The sequence below is a fragment of the Aphelocoma coerulescens genome, chromosome 6, assembly GCF_041296385.1.
Source record: "Aphelocoma coerulescens isolate FSJ_1873_10779 chromosome 6, UR_Acoe_1.0, whole genome shotgun sequence".
Lineage (NCBI taxonomy): Eukaryota > Metazoa > Chordata > Aves > Passeriformes > Corvidae > Aphelocoma > Aphelocoma coerulescens.
In genome coordinates this window covers 3,620,911-3,644,924 of record NC_091020.1, presented here as the reverse complement: position 1 = coordinate 3,644,924, position 24,014 = coordinate 3,620,911, and the positions used below count along the sequence as shown (strand labels likewise).

At 51.5% G+C, this 24,014-nt stretch overlaps 1 protein-coding gene across 1 annotated transcript in view; it reads left to right on the top strand.

Annotated features, from left to right (window-relative positions):
• The window catches only part of LOC138112759 (hydrocephalus-inducing protein homolog), a 78,946-nt gene extending 60,886 nt beyond the window's left edge, over positions 1-18,060 (top strand). The window contains exons 44-67 of the mRNA XM_069020358.1: positions 1-206; positions 381-563; positions 811-930; positions 2,204-2,363; positions 2,468-2,640; positions 2,790-2,988; positions 3,687-3,786; positions 4,360-4,394; positions 5,286-5,344; positions 5,834-6,002; positions 6,289-6,527; positions 6,862-6,934; positions 7,565-7,769; positions 8,143-8,375; positions 8,962-9,110; positions 10,044-10,236; positions 10,792-10,900; positions 11,497-11,751; positions 12,096-12,238; positions 12,581-12,802; positions 13,979-14,139; positions 14,662-14,765; positions 15,346-16,885; positions 17,707-18,060. Coding sequence (XP_068876459.1) covers positions 1-206; positions 381-563; positions 811-930; positions 2,204-2,363; positions 2,468-2,640; positions 2,790-2,988; positions 3,687-3,786; positions 4,360-4,394; positions 5,286-5,344; positions 5,834-6,002; positions 6,289-6,527; positions 6,862-6,934; positions 7,565-7,769; positions 8,143-8,375; positions 8,962-9,110; positions 10,044-10,236; positions 10,792-10,900; positions 11,497-11,751; positions 12,096-12,238; positions 12,581-12,802; positions 13,979-14,139; positions 14,662-14,765; positions 15,346-16,885; positions 17,707-17,869 — 5,193 coding nt within the window. The 3' untranslated portion in view covers positions 17,870-18,060. The remainder of the gene's footprint in view (positions 207-380; positions 564-810; positions 931-2,203; positions 2,364-2,467; positions 2,641-2,789; positions 2,989-3,686; positions 3,787-4,359; positions 4,395-5,285; positions 5,345-5,833; positions 6,003-6,288; positions 6,528-6,861; positions 6,935-7,564; positions 7,770-8,142; positions 8,376-8,961; positions 9,111-10,043; positions 10,237-10,791; positions 10,901-11,496; positions 11,752-12,095; positions 12,239-12,580; positions 12,803-13,978; positions 14,140-14,661; positions 14,766-15,345; positions 16,886-17,706) is intronic.
• The last annotated feature ends 5,954 nt before the right edge of the window (positions 18,061-24,014 follow it).

Sequence of the window (24,014 nt, the reverse complement as noted above, 5' to 3'; positions counted from 1 at the left end):
GCTGAGACCCCAGATGCAAAGGGCAGTTCTGCCAAGGGCCAACCAAAGATGGATAAAGTGGCCAGCAAAGACAAGTCTCCAAAGGAGAACCAAATCTCTACACAGAGCACAGAAAGTCCCCAGGATCCCTCCACAAGACCCAGAAGTTCATCTGAGGCAAAGAAAAGCATGCTGCCAAGTGCCTCACTCCCCACAGAATTCCTCAGGTGAGCTGCATGGGAGGAGGTGATGCCTCTGCTTCTTGGTCCTCTTGCCAAACAAGGTCCATTGTCCCCAGCTCTGCAACGAACCTGTGCCAGTGCCTCCGTGGGATGGCGAGTGCACCCTCCTTGTTTCATTTGCTCCTTAGCAATGCCTGAAGCCTCCTCTTTAATTGCCAGGCTGAAGCGGTACCGGTGGATAGTGCCTGCCGAGGCTGAGGTGGAACTGAAGGTCTGCTTCTGCCCCACCAAGTCAGGGAAGTTTCAGCAGACACTGAGGTTTGAGCTTGTGGGAATGAAGCGCCTGTACGAGCTGCCCTGCAGCGGCACTGGCCTGTACCCCAGCATCAGCCAGAACCCACGGTAAGGCTGGCAGCCCCTGGCAGCCTCCCACACTGCTGCCCCCTGAACTCACAGCCAGGGCTGCCCCTTGGGCTTCTGGCCTGGGCAGATCATGCTGCCAGAGATTGCCCAGTGTCTTTTCCTGGGCTCCTGCTGGGAGCTGGGAAGGCAAACGGTACCTCAGCCACCAGGAAGGGTTATGGCTTTCTGACTACATTTCCTCCTTGGAGCATCTCATAGCTCCTCCTTCCCCACTTTCTCTGCCCAGGCTGGTGTTTCCACAGTGGAGGGAGACCATAGGAGATGATGAAATCGTCTTCAAGGAGTATGTTGAGAGCACAAATCAGTTCCACTTTGGACCGCTGCTGTGTGGGAAATCACGAGAGTGGTATGTGCTCCCTGCTCCCGAGCGAGCATCCTGCTGTGCTGGCTGTAGGGAGTGAGATGCTGCAGCGGGATCTGCAGGGCCTTGTACGTCTCTGGACACATGCTGTCCCAGTGGCACAGTCCAGGGCAGTCCCAGGCAGAGTCCTGGGAGACACGTGGGTTTGAAGGATGACACATAGGTGAACTTGAGCAGAGAAGAGGCAAATGAGCCTTGAAGGAGCTGCTCTGCCTACCTGGTGGGTGCCTTGATGGCCAGAGCCACAGGCTGCTGCCAGCCCAAAGGTGACTTGGGGGGCAACTTTTGTCCCCTTCCACAGCTCAGCTTCACCCCTTAGGAAATGAACCTTATGGTGCTTTTTGAAGTGCTTTGAGCTCTGCAGGTAGCCTGATGGAGCAATTATTCTGTAGATGGTTTTGTAAACCTTTCAATAATCTGTAGTTAGTAATAAGGTTTTAGGACTGACCTGCCCAGTAGGTGTCAGGGGGAACCTACAGCAGGAATTACATTTTCCTGTAATGACATTGCATCCTCACCACTGGATAAAGTCTGCCTAAACACGTTGGCATTGAAGCTATTGGTGTATTCCTACTTTTACTGTCACTTTTTAAGATATAATATTTAACATGAAGTTCTTGTCTCCATGGGAGTTCTGCAGGGCTAGGGCTAACCCAAGGAAATGAAATGGAAATAGTTTAAAAACCAAAGACAATCTTTAGCCAGGTTGATGGCTGGTCTGGGATTTCTGTGTGCCTCTTTCACTCCAAAGTCATTTCCACACCTGAAGGAAGGGTCATTTGTTACCTTTTCCCATTCCTCTTGGGAATTGATGCTTTCTATTTCTTTTCCTCAGACTTTGAGCTAACCCATGAAACAGTTTCATGACTTTTCTGAAAGAGATGAGCTAAACTCTTTTTCCAAAAGCCTTTCTTTATACCCTGCAGGGAAGGCACCCCAGGAAAGAAGGGGAAAGAACCCATGTGCCTGGTGTGCTGTTATTTTTCTAGGCACCTTTGAATTTACGTTGTATTAAAAACTCTTGAAGTGGCCTGTGCATCATAAGGCTTCTGGGGTGGAGGCCCCAAGTACAGGGGAAGGCATCAAAGTGAGGCAAGGTTGAGCACACGACCATGCCCCTGACTGGGATCCATCTCCCTCACTTGTTGGTTAGAGCGGGGTCTTCCAGCACCACCTCCCGCTGCTGGCACACGGTGCTTTCCTCGATGTGTGGCAAGGCCACCGTCTCCTCTGCAGCTTTTTCCCCTTTTGTGGACAGGTACAAGGCCCAGAACTTTCCTGGCAACTGGGAGAATATAACCATCCTCAACATCTCCCCCATGGAAGTAGAGGTCCACTTCTCCCTTGAGAATGATAAGGAAGGAGAGACGTTCCTTTTGGACCCTCCCAGCATGACCCTGCAACCAAAGGAGAAGCAGGTAGGAGAAGGGCAGGTAGAGCAGGCACCACACAAGTGCCCAGGAGCCACTCCTCTGCTCACACCCAGTGTTCTTTCCATTTCTTGCCGTGCGGCCGGGTCCAGGAGCTGACCATTTGGGCGTACCCCACTTCTGCTGGCTTCCTGGAAGACAAACTCATCTGCTGCATTGAGAAGAACCCCAACCCAGTGGTCTTCAGCCTGTGCTGCCATGGGGTGCTCGTGAAGCTGGAGGTCATCCCCCAGGAGCTGTCTTTTGACAAGTTGCTTCTGCACAGGTCAGTCATCCCACAAGCACTCCAGACTTGTGACCAAATGTTTGACTCTGGTTTCTGGGGCAGGGATGGAGCTGCTCCAGGTTGCATTCGGTGGCGAGGCTGGCGTGACCATCCAGCAGCTGATGCCAGGTGCCTTCCTGTCTCTGCAGCACTGCCAGCAGGACCCTGGTCCTGAAAAACAACGCCCTACTGCCCATGGCCTGGCAGCTCAGTGGGCTGGATGACCTTGTTGAGAACTTCTCCTTGTCACAACATAACGGCATCATTGATCCCTGCTCAGAGTTGGAGGTGACACTGAGTTTCACGGCCAGGCAGATTGGCAGCATTGAGAAGACCCTCCGACTAGAGGTGAGAGGGACTGTGCCCTGCCCGACAGAGCAGGGCACAGTGAGCAGCCGCGTGCTCTTAGGGACAGAGTCAGGAAGAGCTGCACCTGACAGACACAAGGGTGCTGTGACCCCAACTTCTGCCTCTACGCAGTGTTTGCAGAACGTGCAGTGCATCCACATCCCCCCAGATAACCAGACACTGCATCCCAAGCCTGTACCACAACCACCTTGTCCCTGGGAATGGGTGAAGGTGGTTGTTTGGTTGTACAGACTGCAGCACGATCTCCATATTCCTCCTGGACTTTGTCTGAACCTCTTGCATAGAGGAACAAACTCTCCCTCTGGGATTTTGTTCCCCATGGTTTAGGGGGGCTGCATTTCAGAGAGGATGCGAGGTAACTGGAGAAGGTTGTCAATGCCACCTGCTCTGGGACACCTCACACTTCTTGGGGTTGTTCTTACATCCCTGTGCCTCTCAAGGATGCTTTAGCAGTAGTGTTCCCTGCGTAGGAGTGCAGAGTTGGGCTGATAGGATTTTTTACTGCAGCAGAATTCCACTGGGGCAGCCCAGGAGTTGAACACGTTAGGAAAGCTTAGGAGTCCACCAATGCTTGTGAAGCTGGGGAGGCCATGAGGGATGCAGCCAGCAGAGACAAGGACTTAGGGGCTGTCTACCAAAAGAATAATCTGAACAGTGTTTGTTTCTTGCTGCCTCAGGTTTCAGATACAGAAAACATCCTGGGGATTGTTCATGCTGAAAACATTGAAATCTCTGCAGAGGTCTATGATGTTTCTCTGAGCATCGACATGCCTGAAGGTCAGTGGATGCCTCCCAAACAAAGTAGTCCAGGTGCACTGCATTACCTTGGGAGGTGGGCAACCAAAGCACTTGGGATGGGATGGGATGGGATGGGATGGGATGGGATGGGATGGGATGGGATGGGATGGGATGCAAGGATGGCACAGATACATAAAGCGCATACCCTGCAAGCTGCGTGGAGTAAAGCATTGTCAGCACACTGACAGCCTTAAGTCTCTCCCATCTGAACTCTGAGGTGTGCAGCTTCATGTGCAGATTGGATTTGGGGGCTTTGAAACAACACTGACGTGAACAGGCAGTTGGCAACTCCCACAGGCTTAGCACAGCATATAAAGTAATTGGATTTGTGCTTGGAAGCGAGGAAATGGAAGCTGAGCTCCTTAGCTACTAAACCTGCAGGTATTTTGAGTAAGAAGAGAAAGGGCAGACAAGTAGCTAGAAAACACTTCCAAGAACAGAAACTTGCTGAAAAGGGTTTTGTGCCAAGACCTCCATGTAGCTTGTGGCCTGGTGTATGCTGCAGCAGCTCACAAATACTCTTTTTGACCTTGCTCTCTGGGTTTTCTGCAGGTCCAGATGGAAGCTTGGAATTTAGAACCATTAATGTCTGTTGGGGTCTCCTCCCCCCGCCTGTAGCCCCGGGAGCCCTGAGGGAGGCACGGGGTTTCCCTGCCCCTGCTCAGCCTCGTTCCCCATTGGCTGGTTTGTGTTCCCCTGCACGGGCAAAGCAGCTCGGGTCCCGACGGTAAGAGGTCCCTCGGCAGAGCCCGGCCATGCGGCTGGGGAAATAAACATCTCTGAAACATCTAGCAAGAATCCGTCCGTATCTATTTCTTTTCCACGGGACTCCTGGTTTGATATAGGCGTGTTGCAGTATCCCCACTGCAACAATATGGTGGATAATGCGGGCAGAACGATCCCCGATCCCTAAGCGACTTTGTGTGAGTAAACCCTGGAAACTTTGGATTCCTCTTCTTGGTTTTGTTTTGCTATTCCATATCTGGACTATGGAAGAATCGTGGGAAATGGGGCTCTCTGAGCCACAGAAAAAAATGTATCTAGAAGTAAAAGGAATCCTTGAACAACAAAACAAAAAAGTACATTTAAAGACTCAGGAGGGTGGCTTGTTTTGTTTTGAAACTGTTCTTGTTATGTTTATCCAGTTGTCTTCATTCTCCTTTTATTAAAATAAAACGGGTGAGATGTTGGGGTCTCCTCCCCCCGCCCTGTAGCCCTGGGAGCCCTGAGGGGAGGCACAGGGTTTCCCTGCCCCTGCTCAGCCTCGTTCCCCATTGGCTGGTTTGTGTTCCCCTGCGCGGGCAAAGCAGCTCGGGTCCCGACGGTAAGAGGTCCCTCGGCAGAGCCCGGCCATGCGGCTGGGGAAATAAACATCTCTGAAACATCTAGCAAGAATCCGTCCGTATATATTTCTTTTCCACGGGACTCCTGGTTTGATATAGGCGTGTTGCAGTATCCCCGCTGCAACAAATGTCCAGGATAAAGTGAAAAAAGTCCTGAGTCTAAAGAACAAAGGGATATACAACATAGAGTACAGGTGAGTCCAGCTGCCTGGTAGTGAGCATTTCCTCAGGTTCCTAGGCCTGCATTCTCCCTCTGTCAATGGCTAGAACCTGTTTCCACGCTGGCTACCTCATGGTAAATACAAAACCTCGGCTCTCTAATCTCAACTATTTTACCAGAGAATCCAGCCACAAACCAGCAGTTCTTCACAGCTCAGCAGGAGCACAAAGGAGAGGCCCAGAAATTTCAGCCACTGAAATGCTGAAATTCATTGCCTTTATGTGATGGTCACCTCTTTTTTCTTTCTGACACTCTGTAAAGGAGTGGATGAAAAATTTCGGTGTCAAGGTTTCTTGCTTGAAACCTCATGATTGTCTGCACTCTCTGTCAAGGTCCAGGATTCCCTGAGCAGAGCTGGACTCTCTGTTTTCTTTTTTTTCTGGTTCTGTGCAAAGTCCTGGCTGTGCTGCTGGCACCTGTACTTTTAAGTGCAGAGGTCTCCATTCCTTCCCTTTCTCCCCAGTTTCACGCTGAAAGGTGCAGGTCCCAGGATGCGAGACTTGGTATCTCACTTCAGTATTGAGCCTCAGTCAGGCATGCTGATTGCCTCCCAGCCTGGTGTGAATGTTGAGCTACTCTTCCACCCCACAGCTGAAATCCTCCTGAAGAACAAACCCATCCTATACTGCCAGGTGAGCTGCCTGGGCCAGGCTGGGTTACCACACAGTGTTTTGGGAGCGTAAACAGGATAGGTGTCTTCTGGAAGGAAGGCTTTAACTGGGCAATCCTCTCTCCTACATACACAAAAAAAAAGTCTTTCCAAACCATTTGGGAGGCTTCCTAAGCGGAGCTGAGAATCTGACTCTGGAGAAGGTGTTTAAACACAGCGGGTAAACTGTTGGAGGCCTGGGGTGGAGGCTGTGGGCAGGGGTAGAGGCTGGCCTCTGCTTTGTTTACCACCCCTTCCTGTGGATGCAGGTGAAAGATGCCCGCTTGGGTGAAGGAGGCCGGATTGTTGCCAACATCCCAGTGAGGGTGTCGGCAAAAGCTGTGTACAGCAAGTACAGTATTCAGCCTGCCTCGCCCATCGACTTTGGTGCCATAGTCAAGGGCACCAAGAAAACCCAGACTGTCATGCTGGAGAACAAAGGCATGCTCAGCTTTAAATTCCGCATCCTCCAAGCACCCAAGGATGCACCTGCATTGGAAAGAGAAAGGTACGAGAAGCCCTGCACCACCCTTCATGTCTGAGGAGGCACCAGCCCACAGGTGGTATGGGGCAGACAGCCAGGAGACATGGGCTGACCAGGGATGCAAATTGTCCATTTGCATCCCTGGCCTGGGGAGAGGGTGCAAAAAAAAGCCTCGGTATCCCCATGTATAGTACAAAGCTGGTGGTAGAGTTGCTCTGTCCAGCAATGGGTGCTGCAGGCTGCTCTGTGAGCCATCAGGAGCAGGAAGGCTTTCCTCCATGAGGAGGAAGGCCAGCTTTGGCCTCAGAGAAAGGCAGGGGAGCTCAGCATGACAGATGCCTCTGCTTTCTCCTCTCAGTTCAAAGCAAGGGGAATCTGCTCTATTGGCTCCAAAGCACTCCGTGGGAAGAAAATCAAGCACTGTGACACAGGTGGGTGACTCCTGCTCCCCCAAGAAGTGCTGCTGCAGGGCATGTGAGAAGAGGCTGCTGTGCCCAGCCTGGGGGCTCATTGCCACAGGGTGGGACGTAGTCTGCGGGGTGGAGTCCAGTATCTGCTCAGTCCCACTGACAGCCCTGTACTCTGGCTCTGACCTGGAGTTGTGGGGTCAAAGGAGGGGAGCAGCTCCTGTGTTTGGTAGCTGCTAGCCAGCATAGGTCTGTGAACACCACAGAAGCCAAAACATCCCCCACTGAACTCCCAGTCCACAGAGCTCAGACAACATTGCTTTTTCTTCTTCCCAGTCCCCTACCTCTCTCCCATCATTTCTCACAGCTATTTCTGCCTCTCCTGTGTTTTACCTCTGGAGGTTGAAGGATCACAGCTACCACCTTCATTCTTTACACTCAAACTCCTTCCTCTCTGCCACTTGGGACAGGCTTGCAGCTCCTCCCGGCTTGTCAGTCTCAGCCTTGGGCTGCCTTTGGGTCATGGAGTCATCCTTCCCTGCCCTGGGACTGGGTGCTTGGGCTCAGCTGGAGGCCGAGGCGGGGCATACTCCTTGCTGGGGTGCTCAAGGCACAGCTCTTAGGCATCAGCCTCTCCTGGAACTTCTTCTACAGGGTCACCTCAGTCTTGGCATGTTCACGGTGTCCCCTTGCTCCGGCTCCATCGCTCCGTGGGGCCAGCAGAATATCACAGTGGAGTGCTTCGCAGGGCAGGAGGGGACATGTGAGGAGCACATTTACTTTGACATCACGAGCAGAGACCCCATGGACAATCCCCTCGGCATTCCCTTTACCCTGACTGCCGAGTCCTGCCTCCCAGGTACGTACTGTCCACAGGTTCCCATGGTCAGAGGTGCTGCCGATCAGCACCTACACTTGCTGCTTGGATAGAAGGGCACGCTGGCCCTGGTGTCCCACTTTAAAATCCTCAGAGGTTCCAGCCCTCTTCAAGTCCACCAGTGGACTCATCCCTGCCAGGCTGGGAGGGATGTGTGGAAGGATAAAAGGAAAGCAATGCTCTTTAAGACTGAGGTTGACTGAGCTCCATCGTCACAGCCACGTCCCCCACCCAAGGCTGGGTTTAGCAGTCATCCGGGCAAAAAGGGCTTATTAATCCTTCTGAGAGGCCAGCAGTTTCCAGATAAATTCATCAGGGAGGCTTCTCCATGCTCATCCCTCTGGTCTGTCCACAGCACTTGTCGAGGACGTCACATTAATCTTTGAGGAGTACCCGAGCTGCAGCAGCACCGACCTCAGCCGCAAGCTGCGGTCGGTGAAAGGCAACGGCCTGTTCATCAGAGATGAGAACAAATTCATCTTCAGCAAGGTTGCGGTTGGGCAACAGGCAGAAGCTCACTTCAAGATCTACAGTGCAAGCAGTCTCTCATGTGACGTGGTCCTCTCCATCAAACCCCTGCCTGGAGAGGTAAGAACAGGAGGCCAAGGTGATGGTTGCCCTCTAAAGGCTGTGTGAGAGCGTGCTTTGTTCTCCAGATGCATTGCTTCCTCTGGCCCAGACTAGTGTAGCTCAGTGCAGGTCAAACTGCAGGGGAGAGCAGCAGAGCCAGGGAACAGTTGTGTTGAATTGTGCATGTCTCGGGCAATGTTTCGGCTCACACCTCTGGGTCTTCGGTGGGAGAAGTGAATCCTTCTGAACCTCTCTTGGAAGCGCACTCAGGGAGGGGCTGTTAGGAACTGACATGCCAGGGCTCCAAGCAGAGCATTTCCTCAGGCTCCCTGGCTCTTCCTTCTCAGTAAAGGCCAGTTCTAGGTTATTTGCAGGGTTTTCCATGCAGTGCCCACCTCCCATATATGCTGGAGCAGCTGCCAGTGCTCTGAACACACAGTGCTTTAGCACAAGGTCAGCATTGCCTGGGAGGGAGGGAGCCTGCCCAGGGAAGCAGGAAGGAAGGCACACTGTCAGGGGCTGTCCTCAGTGATGCATTTATGAGTAAAACTGTGTCATGTTGAAAGGTGTTTTCTCCTAACACTGCTCTGTGGGTTCCCCCAAGGATAAAAGCCCGATCAACATTTTCAAGTTGCATCCAGTCAAGATGTCTGTTCCCGGCTCATCCTATGCCGTTGCTACGGTGACCTTCACCCCACAAGAGGAGTGGAACTATGACTGCACTTTCAAGGCTTCCCTTGTCATCCCGAAAAGGTAACTGACCCTGTGAAATATTGGGGGAGGCCTTTCTGAAAGCTGCCTCTCCATTGGGAAGGCACAGACCTCTTGTTAACTCTAATGCTTTCAGTAGCCTTAGGCAGAGTGCTTGGCATGGGATGATCTGGGAGGCAGTAACTGTTAGAGCAGAGCAGAAAAATGAGGCTGATGCTTTAGCCTGTATGAGGAACTATGAAGACAGGGCAACATTAGGTAGCCAACTGGAAGTTACTGAGATGTGCTGCAGCTGAGCTGGGCATTTCCAAGGATAGAGACTTAGATGAAGCAGTTTCTGTGCCAGCAAGTCAGCAGTCACAATTTCCTCCTTGTTTCTGTAAAATTAAGTGATCCTCTGTGACTCCCTGACATTTATTAAGCTATTTTATATGAGTGATTGAAGCTGATATGAAAGAAGAGCCCAGTTCCTCTGCCCTGGAACCTATGTATTTGGGGCTTTGACCTGCCCTTCCTCAACCCTTTCGTGGCTGAATTGGAACAAGAGAAGTCTAATTGCTAATAAGCAATTGCTTTTTTACTGTTCTTGGAAATAATCTTTACTGACGGTGATGCTGATTTAGTTTTGCCTTCTTGTTCTTGTACTGCTTTCATGCTGTGCTTTTGTTTGTCGCATGTCTCATCTCATTGCAGCCAGGGGATTTGCCATATTTGACTCATTCCTTACCTGCTGTACTGCATGATTCAATTAAGTGAAATAATTTTTGACTGTTATTCTGGAAGGCTCTGGCTCTTTGGAGCAGATTCCTCTTGTGAATGGCCCTGAGTGGACTGGGAAGGGGCTGGTGGGAGGCTGTGCTGTGGGGTACAGGAGCACCAGGCAGGGAAAACACTGTGGGTGGTCCTTGCTGCTTAGCTTGCCAAGTGAGAAATGGGTTAGTGCCAGCTGAAATTGTTTCTGTGCCTCTCCTGCAGCCCCGTGAAAATTAAACCCCAACACCTGACCTTCACCATCAGTGGGAAGGGGCATGAGCCACAGGTGACAGTCGTGTGCCCAAGTGCTCGCAGCCAGAGGGGAAATGCTGTGCTGCGCTTCAAGAGGCTCCAGCTGGGGGATTCAGAGATGCTGCCCCTGGTCTTCCGTAACAATGGCATCGTACCTGTCAAGGTGAGGACCTGCTCAAGGAATGGTCTGGTTGGGGACCCAGTGCTTGTGGCATGGGGGTCCCAAAAAACATGGCAGACCTGGGAAGAGGTGTCAGAAATTCTTTTTAAGCAAGTGACTGATGTCTGTTCTCCAAGAAGGGAAGTTCTTGGAAATTTTCTGTCCAGTCTTTCTTCTTTGAGTTGAACACAAGAAAGGTGGTGGAGTATTTTCCCCCCTGTCTCTCAGGTCCCCTTTTGTTCTCGGGGATGTGTGTGATTTCCCAGTTCCGTTGGATTGTATTTGATGCCGTTTAGTATGTTTTAAGTAAACTTAGTTGTGGTTTAATGACATTCTGCTCATTACTTTCTGTCCTGTTTAGTTCTGTGTCAGTTCTATCCAAATGCCTCTGAACACCCTTTTTTCCTGGCTAGTTTGACTTAACTTTTGTGCTAAGTGCTGTTTGTAGTGGAGGGAGGTGCTGGGTTCCCATGGTGGAGCAGCAGCACTGCAGTGCCAGTCCACATGCCATCCTGTACTCACACCAGCGTCATTGTGCTCTGTGTTCCCTTTTCTCAGTTTATTGTACATCTGGAGGATGAGCAGGGAGCATTCTTTATGAAAGCCAGGAAAGCCACATTCAAGACATTCCACACTGAAGATGTGGAAGAGGACTCCATTGAGAACGGTAAATTCATTAACCATGAAGTGTGATCATGTACAGAGGGAAAACGTGTGCTCTGCTCTTGGCTTGTCTAAGCAGCAGCAGCCAGATAATAGACACAGTTTCTTTCCTTGGGCTCTCTGTCCCCAAGCTTGTCTTGAGGACCCTTTGCAGGGTTTCCTCCTAGCAAGTTGTAGGAAGTTCTTCTGTTCTTCTAGACATGGTGGGTTGAGTTGTGGCGCACTGTCACTACCTCAGTGGACCCTCTGAGGTCTTTGCCGCACATGGGAAGGCACCAGCCTGAACGGGGGCAGCCCTTGAACACACAGCCAGCCAGCTTCTGCCAAAAGCACTCTTGGGCTCAGCTTTCCATATGGCTGGAGCTGGCTGGAAGCAGATGGAATGAGGGCTGGGCATTAGCAGCTGAGGTTAAGCTGCTTAAGTGGTGATGTGTCTGGAGGTGGCAGTCTTGTGAACACAGGAAGAGGGTCTGGAACCACTGGAGGGAGAACGTGTGCTTAGAAGGCAGCTGGTTTCAACCTCTTATTCCTCATATACCCTATGGAAATACTTCCTCTGTACAGCTGTAGCACTTAACTCTGATTTCCATTGCTGTGCAGTGAGCAAGCACCCAAAGCAGCCTTTCCTGCTTCTGCATCACGGGCAAGTGGCAGAGTTTGATGTCATTTTCAAACCCACCCTGGCTCAACGTCTGGAAGGGAGGATTTGTGTGTCAGTGGTGAACATCTACTCTAACAAGACCCAAATAGAGCTGGTGGGTGAAGGCCACGAGGATGAATTCACCCTCGATGGACTAGAGGAAGACACAAAGGAGAGGAACGCTGAGAGCAGCGTGAAGAAAGACATCATTGATGGTAAGAGAGGAGAGGCTGCCAAGCTGGAGCAAGGAAGAGGAAAATGTCTGATCACGTGTGTCCTCTCTCTAGCCAGGCCTGGCTGTCACCCACTGGACTTGGTGGCCTGTGGGTGTGGCAGCCGTGTGTGCAGAGCAGTGTGTGCTGTGCTGCATGTCGCTGGCTTAGGGATGTGTCAGGGTGTTTCCCTGAAAGTGGTGGGATGGGGAGCTGTCTGGGGAGCTCTGTCCCAGAGGGAGGAAGGCTTGGAGCAAGGAAGCATTGGACATACAGGTGTCTGTGCCCGTGAGGGGAGCGGGTGGACCTCACTGCATGCTGAGATCCCTTGCTCTCCTCCTTAACAGCTGTCAGAGCAAATCACATCCAGTTTGGGAACTGTCATATTGGGAAGCACTGCCGCAGGACCTTCACCATCACCAACCGCACCCGTACGAAGGTCCTGCGCTTTGAGTGGGAGGCAGATGCCCCATTCCAGTTCTCCCCGAAGGTGAGTGTGGACTGCTCTGCCTTTTCCCCATTTCTCAAGCCCTGCCCTGGTGTACCCAGGAGCTGGCAGGGAGTCCTCACGTACCAGTGATAGCCCATTCCAGTGCCACATAGGAGATGTAGTCCCTGGCTTGGCTGGGCCAAGGCTGCCAGCCTTGCAGAAAATGCTCCATGTTATGGGAGGTGGCACCTTCTGTTCATACTTTTGTCTATCAAACTTCACATAAATCCACGCTGAGGTGCAGATTCCTGGCACAGCTGCTCACCGCATCCGTACCTTTTGCTGTCAGTACTGGTCTTGGCAGTGCTCCCAGTTTGGTCTTGACTCCCTGATTCTCCCTAGGTGGGACACCTCCATCCTGGCTGTGCCAAGAGCATCACAGTGACCTTGAAATCAGATGTCCCAGCCACCTTCAGGAGGCATCTTGTGAAATGTAAGGTGGCCGAGATCAACTTTGAGCTGCCACAAACGAAGGTCGAGGACTGGGACGATGGAATGCGTGTTGTCACGTGGAAGGATACCACCAGGAAACTCCCAGGAGCCAGATGGCCTATAAAAGAGAGGGTAAGAAGCAAAAAAACCAGCAAAAAAAGCCAACCCAGCTTTTACAAAAAGAGACACCATAACACCACCACTGCTGGCTGAGCAGCTCCTGCTTCCTCTGGACGCTGGACAGCCGTGAGGTTCACCAGCAGTGCATTCTAGGGGAGAGGTGGATGCACAGTGACCAGATACACTCACACAAGGGGGGGAAGCCTTTTGACAAGAGACTTTTAGCCACACACAAGCTATCAGTCTGTGCCACAAGCACAAGTGTTGCAGCCCGTGTTGAATGGGAGACAATGTTTTATGATTCTATCCCATTTTATGGTGTTAGCAATCTCTTCATCCAATTCGGTGCCTTTTCACCAACAAGGAGTTAAGTCTGCTGCACTCTGTCTCTTCTTTTGAAGTGAAGTACAAACACTCTTCTGCATATGCTGGTGAGCTCCAAGTTCTGTCTGCATGGATACCAGAGATTTTGGTTGTGATCTCTGTATTGTGTGGCATATCTCATCATGGAGTAGCCCAGGCACTATATGACAGTATGGAGGAGTCTGGAAAAGGATCATCTCCAGAAACCCTTGCTTTTACTGTCATCATTGCCAAACACACTCATCTTGGGTGAAGGTTCTTTCTGAGTTTCTGGACCATTCTAAGGCCTCTAAACCATCCTCTTTTCTATCAGAACATCTGCAGTTGGACTTTCCTGCTGAGATCTTTCACATCCCAAAATACCCAACCCCAGCCCCCAGCAGTGTGGCTGCTGCTCCACACATGACATCTGGAGAGCACTTGCTCCTAAGACAAGAAGAAAAAGGTGCTTTCTAGAACTCTTCAGTCTTGGGGTTCTCCATCCACAGAGCTCCAGCAGGGGAACTTAACCCTAATTTTGAGACCTGCTGGATTTATAGGGAACCAGGAAAAAAGTCAGTCCCTCTACAAGGTTGAAGTACAGGGACTGGGACACAGCTATAGCCTTCATGGGTATATTAACAGCTGTGGTGGGGACTGCTTTGGTCAGTGGGTAGAAACAAATACTGTAGCAGAACAGCCCCCATTTGGTCATCTTTCCAGGGAAGTAAAAGTGAATGGTCCTTTCTAGTCCCTCTAGGAGGCTGATCTTGGAGGCCAAAAGATTCCCTTCTCAGCCTGGCTTTCTGGGCTCTGCTCAGTGATTCTTCCCTCCTCTGTTCCCAGGTGCTTGAGGCAGTCCCAGAACCGGCTCACACTGTGGTGGAGGAGAGCAGCCGTGAGGCCGAGGTGTACCTCAGTGCCCTTGTTGCCTACGCCGAGTTCGAACTGAGCACAGCCGTGGTTCAGTTCAAGGATACCTTCCCCTTCCAGACAAGGACGGCCACGTGAGTGCTGGAGGCCAGGCAGGGCCCTGTGAACAGGAGCTGCCTTTGCCCAGGGCTGGCTGACCCCATGCCTGCTTCCCAAAACTCTACCCCAGCCAAAATCAGCACAGGCCCCTCTACGTGTACGCAAAGCCAAGCAGGAGATGGTGGTCAGGAGAGGTTCAATGCTGCCATGCCTTTCTGCTGAGAACAGCCGTGGGTTTGCTTTCACTGCATGTCCCCTGTCCTCATCTGCTCAAGAATAAGTTTGCAGTCAAACCAAGACCTAAAGTCCAGAGTAAGCCCCTGAGCTTCGACATCCTGGGCACCGTGTTGGCCCTTTCCTCTTAAACTTCCAGACTTTGAAATACTTTTTTGGGCCACCCAGGACAGCAGTCTGAGCATGGCAGGATTTTTTTTGCCTGGGGAAGAAGATGCTCCTCAGCAGAAAGTGGTACCAGGAGTCCATCAGACAATGTTGCTGTGCCATTCGCTTGATATTTATTGGATGTTTTCTTTTTATTTCTCCTCCTTGCTTTTCAGTTTCACGATGCACAACACAGGAAAGGTAGCCCTGGAATACTCCTGGGAGAAAGTCGGCGATAGTGAAGAAGCAGTGATGAAGCCATACTCAAAGACTCTGATGTGTAAGAGCATTTCACTTGGTAGCTGAGGGCCTGGGGAGAAGACCCTGCCCCTTCACCCCAAAACATTAATTGCTTTTTCACCCTTGTCCACACGTCCACTTTCATCAGCATCCTCCCAACTGCAGCTGGAGAGTTTTCACCTTGCCCCCCGCTGCCTTTCAGCCCTTCTGTTCTTGCTCTGCCACTTCTGCTCTGCAAAGGAGCTGAGCTGGGCTCTGGGGAGAGCCACGTGCTGGGTCAGGACTGGGAAGGGGGACATCAGGTCATCTCTTTGGGAAGTGTGAGACTGGGAAAAACAATGGTGTAATGAGTGAGCTGCCCTGCGGCCACTGTCTGTGTGCAGTTCCCCACCCCAGGGCAAGTGCAAAGTCACTGTCTAAAACCAACCCTCCTGTTTTGGCATGGCAGTGTGTGCTGCAGGCAGAGACCCTGCTCCCAGATGCTCTATTTCCTGCTGAAGGTACTTGTCCAGAGATGCTCCAAGTGCATCCCAGCTCTCTTCTACCCACCTGCAGCAGGAGGCAGAGTTGCTGGGAGCATAGAATTTTGTATTTGAAAGGTGTCCTCTTCCTCTCTGCAGGCAAGTTCCTCTCCTCTGATACTGTAAGGCATCGCAGAAAGCTGCTGCGTCATTTCTGGTGGCAGCAGGAGCATCGTTTTGAGATGCAGCCTTCTGCGCTGCTGGAGCAACAGCGGCTTGCCAAGCTGCGTGCCGAGCCGCTGCAGCTGGATTCCGAGGAGGAGGATTCTGAGGAGAAGGAGCAGGATTTCCTGGAGCAGCTGCAGCAGTATTGTGAGCAGCTGCAGCTGGATTTCGAGGAGGAGGAGGAGGATTCTGAGGAGAAGGAGCAGGATTTCGAGGAGCAGCTGCAGCAGGATTCCGAACAGCTGCAGCTGGATTTCCAGGAGCAGCAGCAGGATTCCGAGCAGCTGCAGCTGGATTTCCAGGAGCAGCAGCTGGATTTCCAGGAGCAGCAGCAGGATTCCGAGCAGCTGCAGCTGGATTTCCAGGAGCAGCAGCAGGATTCTGAGCAGCTGCTGGAGGCTCTCCATAAGAAGATCGAGGATAATTTCAAGAAGATGCGGCAGAATGAAGAGAAGAGGCAGCAGACTCTCCTGGAGCTGCGGCAGGAGTGCGCGGAGCCGCCATTCCAACGCGTGGAGTGGAACGTGGATGCCATGGACCGGGTCAGAGAGACGTACGAGGCAATGCGGCAGTACTATAGGGAGCACCGGGAGTCTCTTGCAAAGCAGCAGCTTTATTTCGATGAGCAGTGGCTGGATAGGTGCCTGAGCGAGTACGAGGAATTGTACCCGGAGCGGCATAAGCCGCTGGATTTCCATACGGAGATGCAGCGGATGTTTCAGAAGCATGATGAGTCTCTAGAGAAGCAGGAGCATTATTTTGGTGAGAAGATAATGCAGCAGTTTGAGGCATACCGCATTTACAAGAAGCGGCAGCAGGAGATCGCACAGGCACAGCAGGAGGCCGAGTACCAGCGGCACCAGCGGTACCAGCAGGACCTGAACTATTTCAATCATCTGCTGGAGAAGGGTGAATTCAAGAAGCTTGTGGAATACATTAATCAAAAGCCAGAGGACTCGGAGAAGTGGCAGCAGGAGATCGCGCAGGCACAGCAGGAGGCCGAGTACCAGCGGCACCAGCGGTACCAGCAGGACCTGAACCATTTCAATCAGCTGCTGGAGCAGGGTGAATTCAAGAAGCTTGTGGAATACATTAATCAACAGCCACAGGACTCGGAGCCGCAGCAGCATTCTGAGGAGAAGGAGCTGGATTTGAAGAAAAAGCGTTCCAAGAAGCGGCACCACTCCAAGGAACAGCACCTCTTGCAGCAGCAGCAGCAGCAGCCTTCCAAGCAGCAGCAGCAGCAGCCTTCCAAGCAGCAGCAGTCCAAGCAGCAGAAGCTACACCTCTCGAGGCAAAAGCACCTCTCTCTGCAGCGTGTCAGTTCCTCCCTGGAAATCTTCCCAGATCTCGTCCATGACCTGTTCTCCATCAACCCCTACCAGGGCACCATCGCTCCTGGCCAGAAGCAGACTTTTCACATGCTGTTCTCCCCGGAGTGCGCGGGGAAGTTTGAGACCACCCTGTTGTGCAGGTGGGAAATGTCTGGGCACTTGCCAACTCATGCTACTGATGGGTATCACTGAATCACAGGGTGGGACAGGTTGGAAGGGACCCCAGTAGGTCATCTGGTCCCGCTTCCCTGCTCAAGCAGGGTCATCCCAGAGCACATGGCACACGGTTGTGTCCAGAGGGCTCTGGAATAATTCCAGTGAGGAACACTCCACACCCTCATTGGGCAACCTGTCACCTGCACAGGAAAGAGGTTCTTTTTCAGGTTCAGGTGGAACTTCTGTTCAGGTTCTGCCCATTGCCTCTTGTCCTGTTGCTGGGTGCCACCAAGCACAGCCTGGTTCATCCCCCTAATGCTCTCCCTTCAGTCCCTCTGACTGGGATGGGAGGGTGGGCCTGGAGACAAGCAGCCCCAGAGGCAGCATAAATACCTACATACAGGAGCACAGAAAGATCATCATCTGGCCTTGGTAAAAGCAAGTAGGGAGACACTGGGAAAAGACACTGTATTGAACATTAAGCTCCTGGAGGGTTGCAAAATCTGGAATGAGAGATCCAGAATGGCTGTCAAGGAACCAGCCAGTCCCTAGCTCTGCTTCCTTTTGGGACAAGCAAGGCCTGCTTCTCTACGCAGAACACAGTGTCCTGCAGTTGGTCCCCAGGCACTTAACTGGTCATATTTCTGCCCTTCCACTTCTGAAGCCTCCACGCAGCGAGTGCAGCTGTTTACTTTGCTGCTCACTGCTTGCACAGAGAGAGGATACAACACTGTGTGCTCTGCAAGGAGACAGAAGAGCAGCTGGCTGGAAATGGTGTGGCTAATACCAGTCCCTTTCTTCCTAGGATTCCTAACCTGAAGCCGACTCAGAAGAAAGCACGGGTGATTCTGAAAGGCAGAGCCCAGGAGCGGAAGGGTCTTGATGAACCAAAACTCTCTGCATTACAGCAGACAGAGAAGGGCCAAGGACCCAAGAAGCACGTGCACTGGAAACCAGCGCCTGAGTGACAGCATTTGTGTCAGCTGGAGCATCTGGAAGGAGCCGGCAACATTGTGTTTTCTGCTGCTGATGGTCTCCCACCCTTCACCAGAGACCTCTGCAGCTACCCTTCCAAGCTCCAGTGAACAACCTTATGTTATGTTACCTTTTGACTACCTAAATTAATTAATTAAGTCTTCATTATATTGCTAATAAATTGTTAAGGCATCAAATTAACTGTCAGCTTGTCTTGGTTTGAAAGACAGGTGTCTTTAGGACCTCCCTGGAATGGAGAATGTGACCCCCTTCCCTCCAAATCATTATAACTTTGAAATTAAGAGGCTTTCAGGCAAAGATATGGAAAAAGGAATAACGGTTCTTTACTAGTATGTGTAACAGTGCAAACAAACAACAACATGGGCAGCAACAACAACAAACAGGAGCAGAACCCAGCACCGGCCTCTCCTGGCTGCAAGCCCTTTCCTCCTCTGTGCGGTGGTTCCCCCGCGCCTGCAGGGGGCGCTGTGGCGCCAGCTCGGCCATCTTTCTCCTCATGGACAACGGCGGACATGCCGGTGGAAGGGATGGAAAAGGGGCTTGCTTTACAACTCACAGGGCAGCCAGTCCCGATGCCCCTGCGAATAGCGAAATCAGCTGTAGCAGCAACCTTGGAAGCAGCAAGCTGGAACAGCAGGGACAAGCAAAGTCCCAGAGCAGTAAACAAGATACACCAGAAACTCCACAGAAGCGCCACAGCGGTAGCTGGAACCACGGAGCATTCCGACAGGCAGGGACTGCAGGGCCACAGTGTAGCAAAAAAAGCCAGAGCAATAGCAGAGGCATGGCGGGGCTGGGCAGCAGCAGCCCAGCTCCTGAACGTGGCTGGGAGAGGCTCCCCTGGAGGGGAAAAGGGCCCTGGGTCCCGGGGTTTCCCCTGAGGCATCTGAGCAGATGGTGAAAGGGCCCCCTCTAGTGAGGTAGGGTGTTAGAAAGGCTCCAGTACAATGGCTGCTACCACAAGCAGAGCTGCACCAGTAGTCGGGGTACCAGGAGGAGTTGTGCTTCAGTGCCGGTGCCCTCTGAGGTGGCCTTAACTCCGTCATAGGCAGCCAAATTTTCCTTCTCTGTTGGGGTGTAGTTGGCTTCAGACCTTCTGTAACTTTGGCTCCAGAATCCCAGCTGGCAGCCCCAAGTCTCACCAGGCACCTTCTGCAAACGGCTTCAGGACAGACCACGGCTCCTGGCTGCAGAGTAGAGCACATTCTTCACCTCTGGTCCTGTCTTGACTGGGCCAAGGGCTACCACATGAGCGATCTCCTGTTTGAACTGGGTGAAGGCTTGCTCCTGTTCAGGGCCCCAGAAGAAATGGTTCGTCTTGCAGGTAACCAGGTAGAAAGGGCTCATGATCTGGCTTTAGTCAGGGATGTGCAGTCTCCAAAAACCTATGGCACCTAGGAAAGCTTGCATTTCCTTTTTGCTGGTCGGTGGGGACATCATGGTGATGTTATTGATGACCTCGGTGGGAATCTGACACCATCAGTCTTGCCACTTTACCCCCAAGAACTGGATCTCTCGGGCTTGAGACTTTGCTTGACTTTGCTCTTTTGATGGCAAAGCCAGCTTCCAGGAGAATCTGGATGATTTTCTCTCCCTTCTCAAATACCTCCATTGCCATGTTCCCCCACACAATGACATCGTCAATGTACTGCAGATGTTCTGGAGCCTCACCCTTTTCCAGTGCAGTCTGGATCAGCCCATGGCAGATGGTGGGACTGTGCTTCCACCCCTGGGGCAGTCGGTTCCAGGTGTACTGCACGCCCCTCCATGTGAAGGCAAACTGGGGCCTGCACTCTGGTGTCAGAGGAATGGAGAAAAAGGCATTAGCAATGTCAGTGGTGGCGTACCACTTTGCTGCTTTCGACTCCAGCTCGTACTGGAGCTCCAGCATGTCGGCATGGCAGCGCTCAGTGGTGGAGTTACTTCATTCAAGCCACAATAGTCCACAGTCAATCTCCATTCCCTGTCAGACTTCTGCACAGGCCAGATGGGGCTGTTGAAAGGTGAGTGGGCCTTGCTGACCACGCCTTGGCTCTCCAGCTTGTGGATCATCTTGTGGATGGGGCTCACAGCATCTCAGTCCAATACTGCCAGCAGTGCACCATCCAGGTGGCAATTGGGCCACACTGCTCTTCCACCTTCAGAAGCCCAACTGCAGAAGGATTCTCAGATAGTCCAGGCAAAGTGTTCAATTGCCTAATGCCCTCTGCCTCCACAACAGTTATCCCAAATGCCCACCTGGGTCCTTTTGGGTCTTTGTAATAGCCGTTCCGGAGGAAGTCTATGCCCAGAATACAAGAGGCCTCTGGGCCAGTCACAATAGGGTGTTTCTGCCACTCCTTCCCAATCCAGCTCACCTCAGCTTCCAACAGGGTCAACTGCTGTGATCCCCTGTCACCCCAGCAGTGGTGCCCAGGAACAGGTTCTGCCCCCACATGTCCCGATGGCATTAGGGTAGACTGCGCACCAGCGTCGACTAAGGCTTCATATTTTTGTGACTCTGATGTGCCAGGCCATCGGATCCACGCTGTCCAAAAGACCTGATTCTCCCGTGCCTCTTCCTGGCTAGAGGCAGGGCCCCTCTAGCCCTGGTTAGCATTCCCTCCCTGGGCATACATGCTCGAGGTTCCTGCAAGGGGATCCGATGTATCATCCTCCCTTCTATAATACCTGGCAGCTTGGTCAAGGGAGGCTGAAGCTACCTTCACTTTAGCATAATTCCCTCGGTTACTTTTTTCCTCCTTGAGGTCATGCACCTGTGCTGCCAGTACAGAAGTAGGTTTCCCATCCCACCTTCTCATGTTTTCCCCGTGGTCACACAGGAAGAACCACAGGTCAGCTTGTGGGGTGTACCTCCTCTCCTCTCCTCTCCTCTCCTCTCCTCTCCTCTCCTCTCCTCTCCTCTCCTCTCCTCTCCTCTCCTCTCCTCTCCTCTCCTCTCCTCTCCTCTCCTCTCCTCTCCTCTCCTCTCCTCTCCTCTCCTCTCCTCTCCTCTCCTCTCCTCTCCTCTCCTCTCCTCTCCTCTCCTCTCCTCTCCTCTCCTCTCCTCTCCTCTCCTCTCCTCTCCTCTCCTCTCCTCTCCTCTCCTCTCCTCTCCTCTCCTCTCCTCTCCTCTCCTCTCCTCTCCTCTCCTCTCCTCTCCTCTCCTCTCCTCTCCTCTCCTCTCCTCTCCTCTCCTCTCCTCTCCTCTCCTCTCCTCTCCTCTCCTCTCCTCTCCTCCCCTCCCCTCCCCTCCCCTCCCCTCCCCTCCCCTCCCCTCCCCTCCCCTCCCCTCCCCTCCCCTCCCCTCCCCTCCCCTCCCCTCCCCTCCCCTCCCCTCCCCTCCCCTCCCCTCCCCTCCCCTCCCCAGCTGGGGGATGTTGGGCTCTGATTTGGGGGCCTGTGACTTCCACTGGTGCCACACTGTTTGTCCTCACCTCCCTAATCTGCTCTTTAAACTCCTCTTTGAAGTCCCTAACCACAGCAGAGACAGGAGCCTGCATCAGGCCATTGACTGAACTCTCATAATTCCTGAGCCTGTTGGCGACGGAACCCACTGTCTCTCAGTTGTCCTTGGCATTAATCGTTGCAATGAAGGTGGTGTATTTGGGTGGACATTCAGAAAGCACAGGCTTAACACCTCCAAAGTGGAGAGACCACAGCCCCAGGGCTATCAGCTGCCAGGCTCGAACAAACCCTTCACCAAAGGGCGGGGGGGGGGGGGGGAGAGGAGAGGCTTTGGGTATCTTGGAAAAGCCTGTGGTCAGAAGCTTATCCACAGCAGGAGGGGGGGACATGGCCCATCACAGGGGTCCCCCTCAAAGGGGTCCCCAGACCCTGCACCAGAGCACCAGAGATGATGCACCAGACCCTCAGTGTTGCAAGGGACAGTGTGTCAAGCCAGCCCCTGCAAGGGAGACACGTGGGCGTTCCCACCTGGCCCAAAGTGTGCATTAACCCATGGAATTCTGTACTCTTTGGCATCTGGCGGCGTCTGGCGGCGTGTGGTGGCGTGTGGTGGCGTGTGGTGGCGTGTGGTGGCGTGTGGTGGCGTGTGGTGGCATGTGGTGGCATGTGGTGGCGTGGCGTGGCCACGGCAGCGACGGGGGACCCTCACCACCAGCAGAGCGGATGGAGGGGAGCAGCGAGACGTCGTTGGGACCCTCACATGGGGGGTGATATGCTTCCATCCAACCCCTGTCACCTCTCCCTGTTCCCTCACCCCCCACGCACCCTTCTTTTTCTGTTTCTTTCTTTCTTTTCTCTTTCCTTCCCTTTGCCTCTCTGCTATTAAATAAAATACATCCATTTTTTGGCAACAATATTTAATCTCATTTGGTTTTAATCTCATTTCTGGGGATATTTTGCACCTTCTAAATTCTTTCCGGTTTATACTCAGAGACTTAGCTTACTTTGCTTTTCTGAGTTTAAACCGGATCGTAACATTTTAATTGGCGTCACAGAATGACAGGATTCCCTTAGAAATGAGAGTGTTGTTTCCAAAAACTCAATGAATTGCTAATTCTTATGATCGATCATTTTAAGAAAACAAAACAAGGTACCTTTCTACATTTCCTAACACCTCTCTACCTTTCTTACTGCCTTACTTTTGTTTGTTTGTTTGCTTGTGTGTTTGCACGTGTACCTGTGCCTAAACAGTGCTCCTGAGGCCCAAGGTCTGGGAAATTGGCACTCCTGAAGGTAAAAGACCTGGGAGATTGGAAAGTAATTTTGCGACTTGTAACAGATTGTTTACTTTGCGATTTGTAAGTTTGGTAAACACTAGGAGCTCTTGAGGTGTAAGGAGTAGGACCTTGGAAAATAATTTTTAAGGGGTGCCCCTCGAGAGGGACTACTCCGGTGTTTGTAACTTTATTTGGTTTGGTATAAGAGGAACCTTCCCAGAGAGAGGGGTGAGACTTTTATGCATTTGCTTTATGCTGGGCACCCTCTGGGAAAGATCACCCCGACATTTGTGGTAACAAATATAGTGCATAAGCTTTGTTTCCTTTGTTGAATGAATTTGGTGCCAGGTCATCTTCTGCGGGGATGGTCTACACACTGAAATGGTTGCTGTAACATCCAAGCGATCATTGTTGTTTAAATTCTCTGCTCTGCTAGCAGGGTGAGAGTTAAAAGAGGCTGCAGGCAAAACCATCCGCCAGCCGCCGAACTTGATTGTCATGTCCAAAGAAAGATTTGGAATGCAAATGAGAGAGAAACTTTACAGGGGAAAAAACTGTGAAGTTTTGAATCTGTAACATTCTCTGAAATGTGGTCTAAAGTAGCATGTAGACCCTGAATTAAAACTGGCAAGGGTCAGAAAATTACCACCAAAACGATACCTGTATGGCTACTGAAAAATCGAAATTTGGCCATTAACCCGGCAAAATTAGAATCTAATCAATAAAATGCAGTGAAACACAAAAAAGGCTGGGTGAGTAAAAGGAGCAAATGTTATCTGCAAAACTCGTAAGACTAAATTCTCCAGGCAGAAATGCCCTGAAAAAAAAAAGGAGAAAAAGGCAGCTCGAATGCCTAAACCACTCCACAGAACAATAAATTGATGCAATTAACAACTTGCTTTACACAGGCATATTTTGCCTGGGAAGCTTCTTTTCTCTTTCTAGGAATTCCAAACATCCCTGCACTGAGAAAAAGGAGAGTGAATTTGGGAGCAGCAAAACTGCAAGCAGCAGATTCACACCTAGATGTGATAACCATCTCTTTACTTTAAGCTCTGTGACTTTGTAATACCTACAAGAAGTTTTTGTTTTCTTTTAATGTCAGTTAGTAGTAGGCCGAATTTTTACTTTTCTTTTATAGGAACCTACCAACAGATGAGATAGAGCTGTGTGAGAACCAATGCAACTTTTAAACTGTCATCCTGACTGCTTGCCTTGTCAATTAATTTGTTAATGTTTGTAATTTGTTTGTGTTTGCATTACAAGGAAATCAGTTTGATGTTATATATTGTTAAGTTTGAGCTCCTTTGCCAAGATAGTGTGGCAAAAAGTCTTATGAATGTGTAATTTTTTTTTTTTTTTGAAAGTTGGTACAAGAATATATACATATATGAAATCATACATACATGTTTTGACTTTCCCAGTTCTACCTTGGAATCATTATAATTTGGCT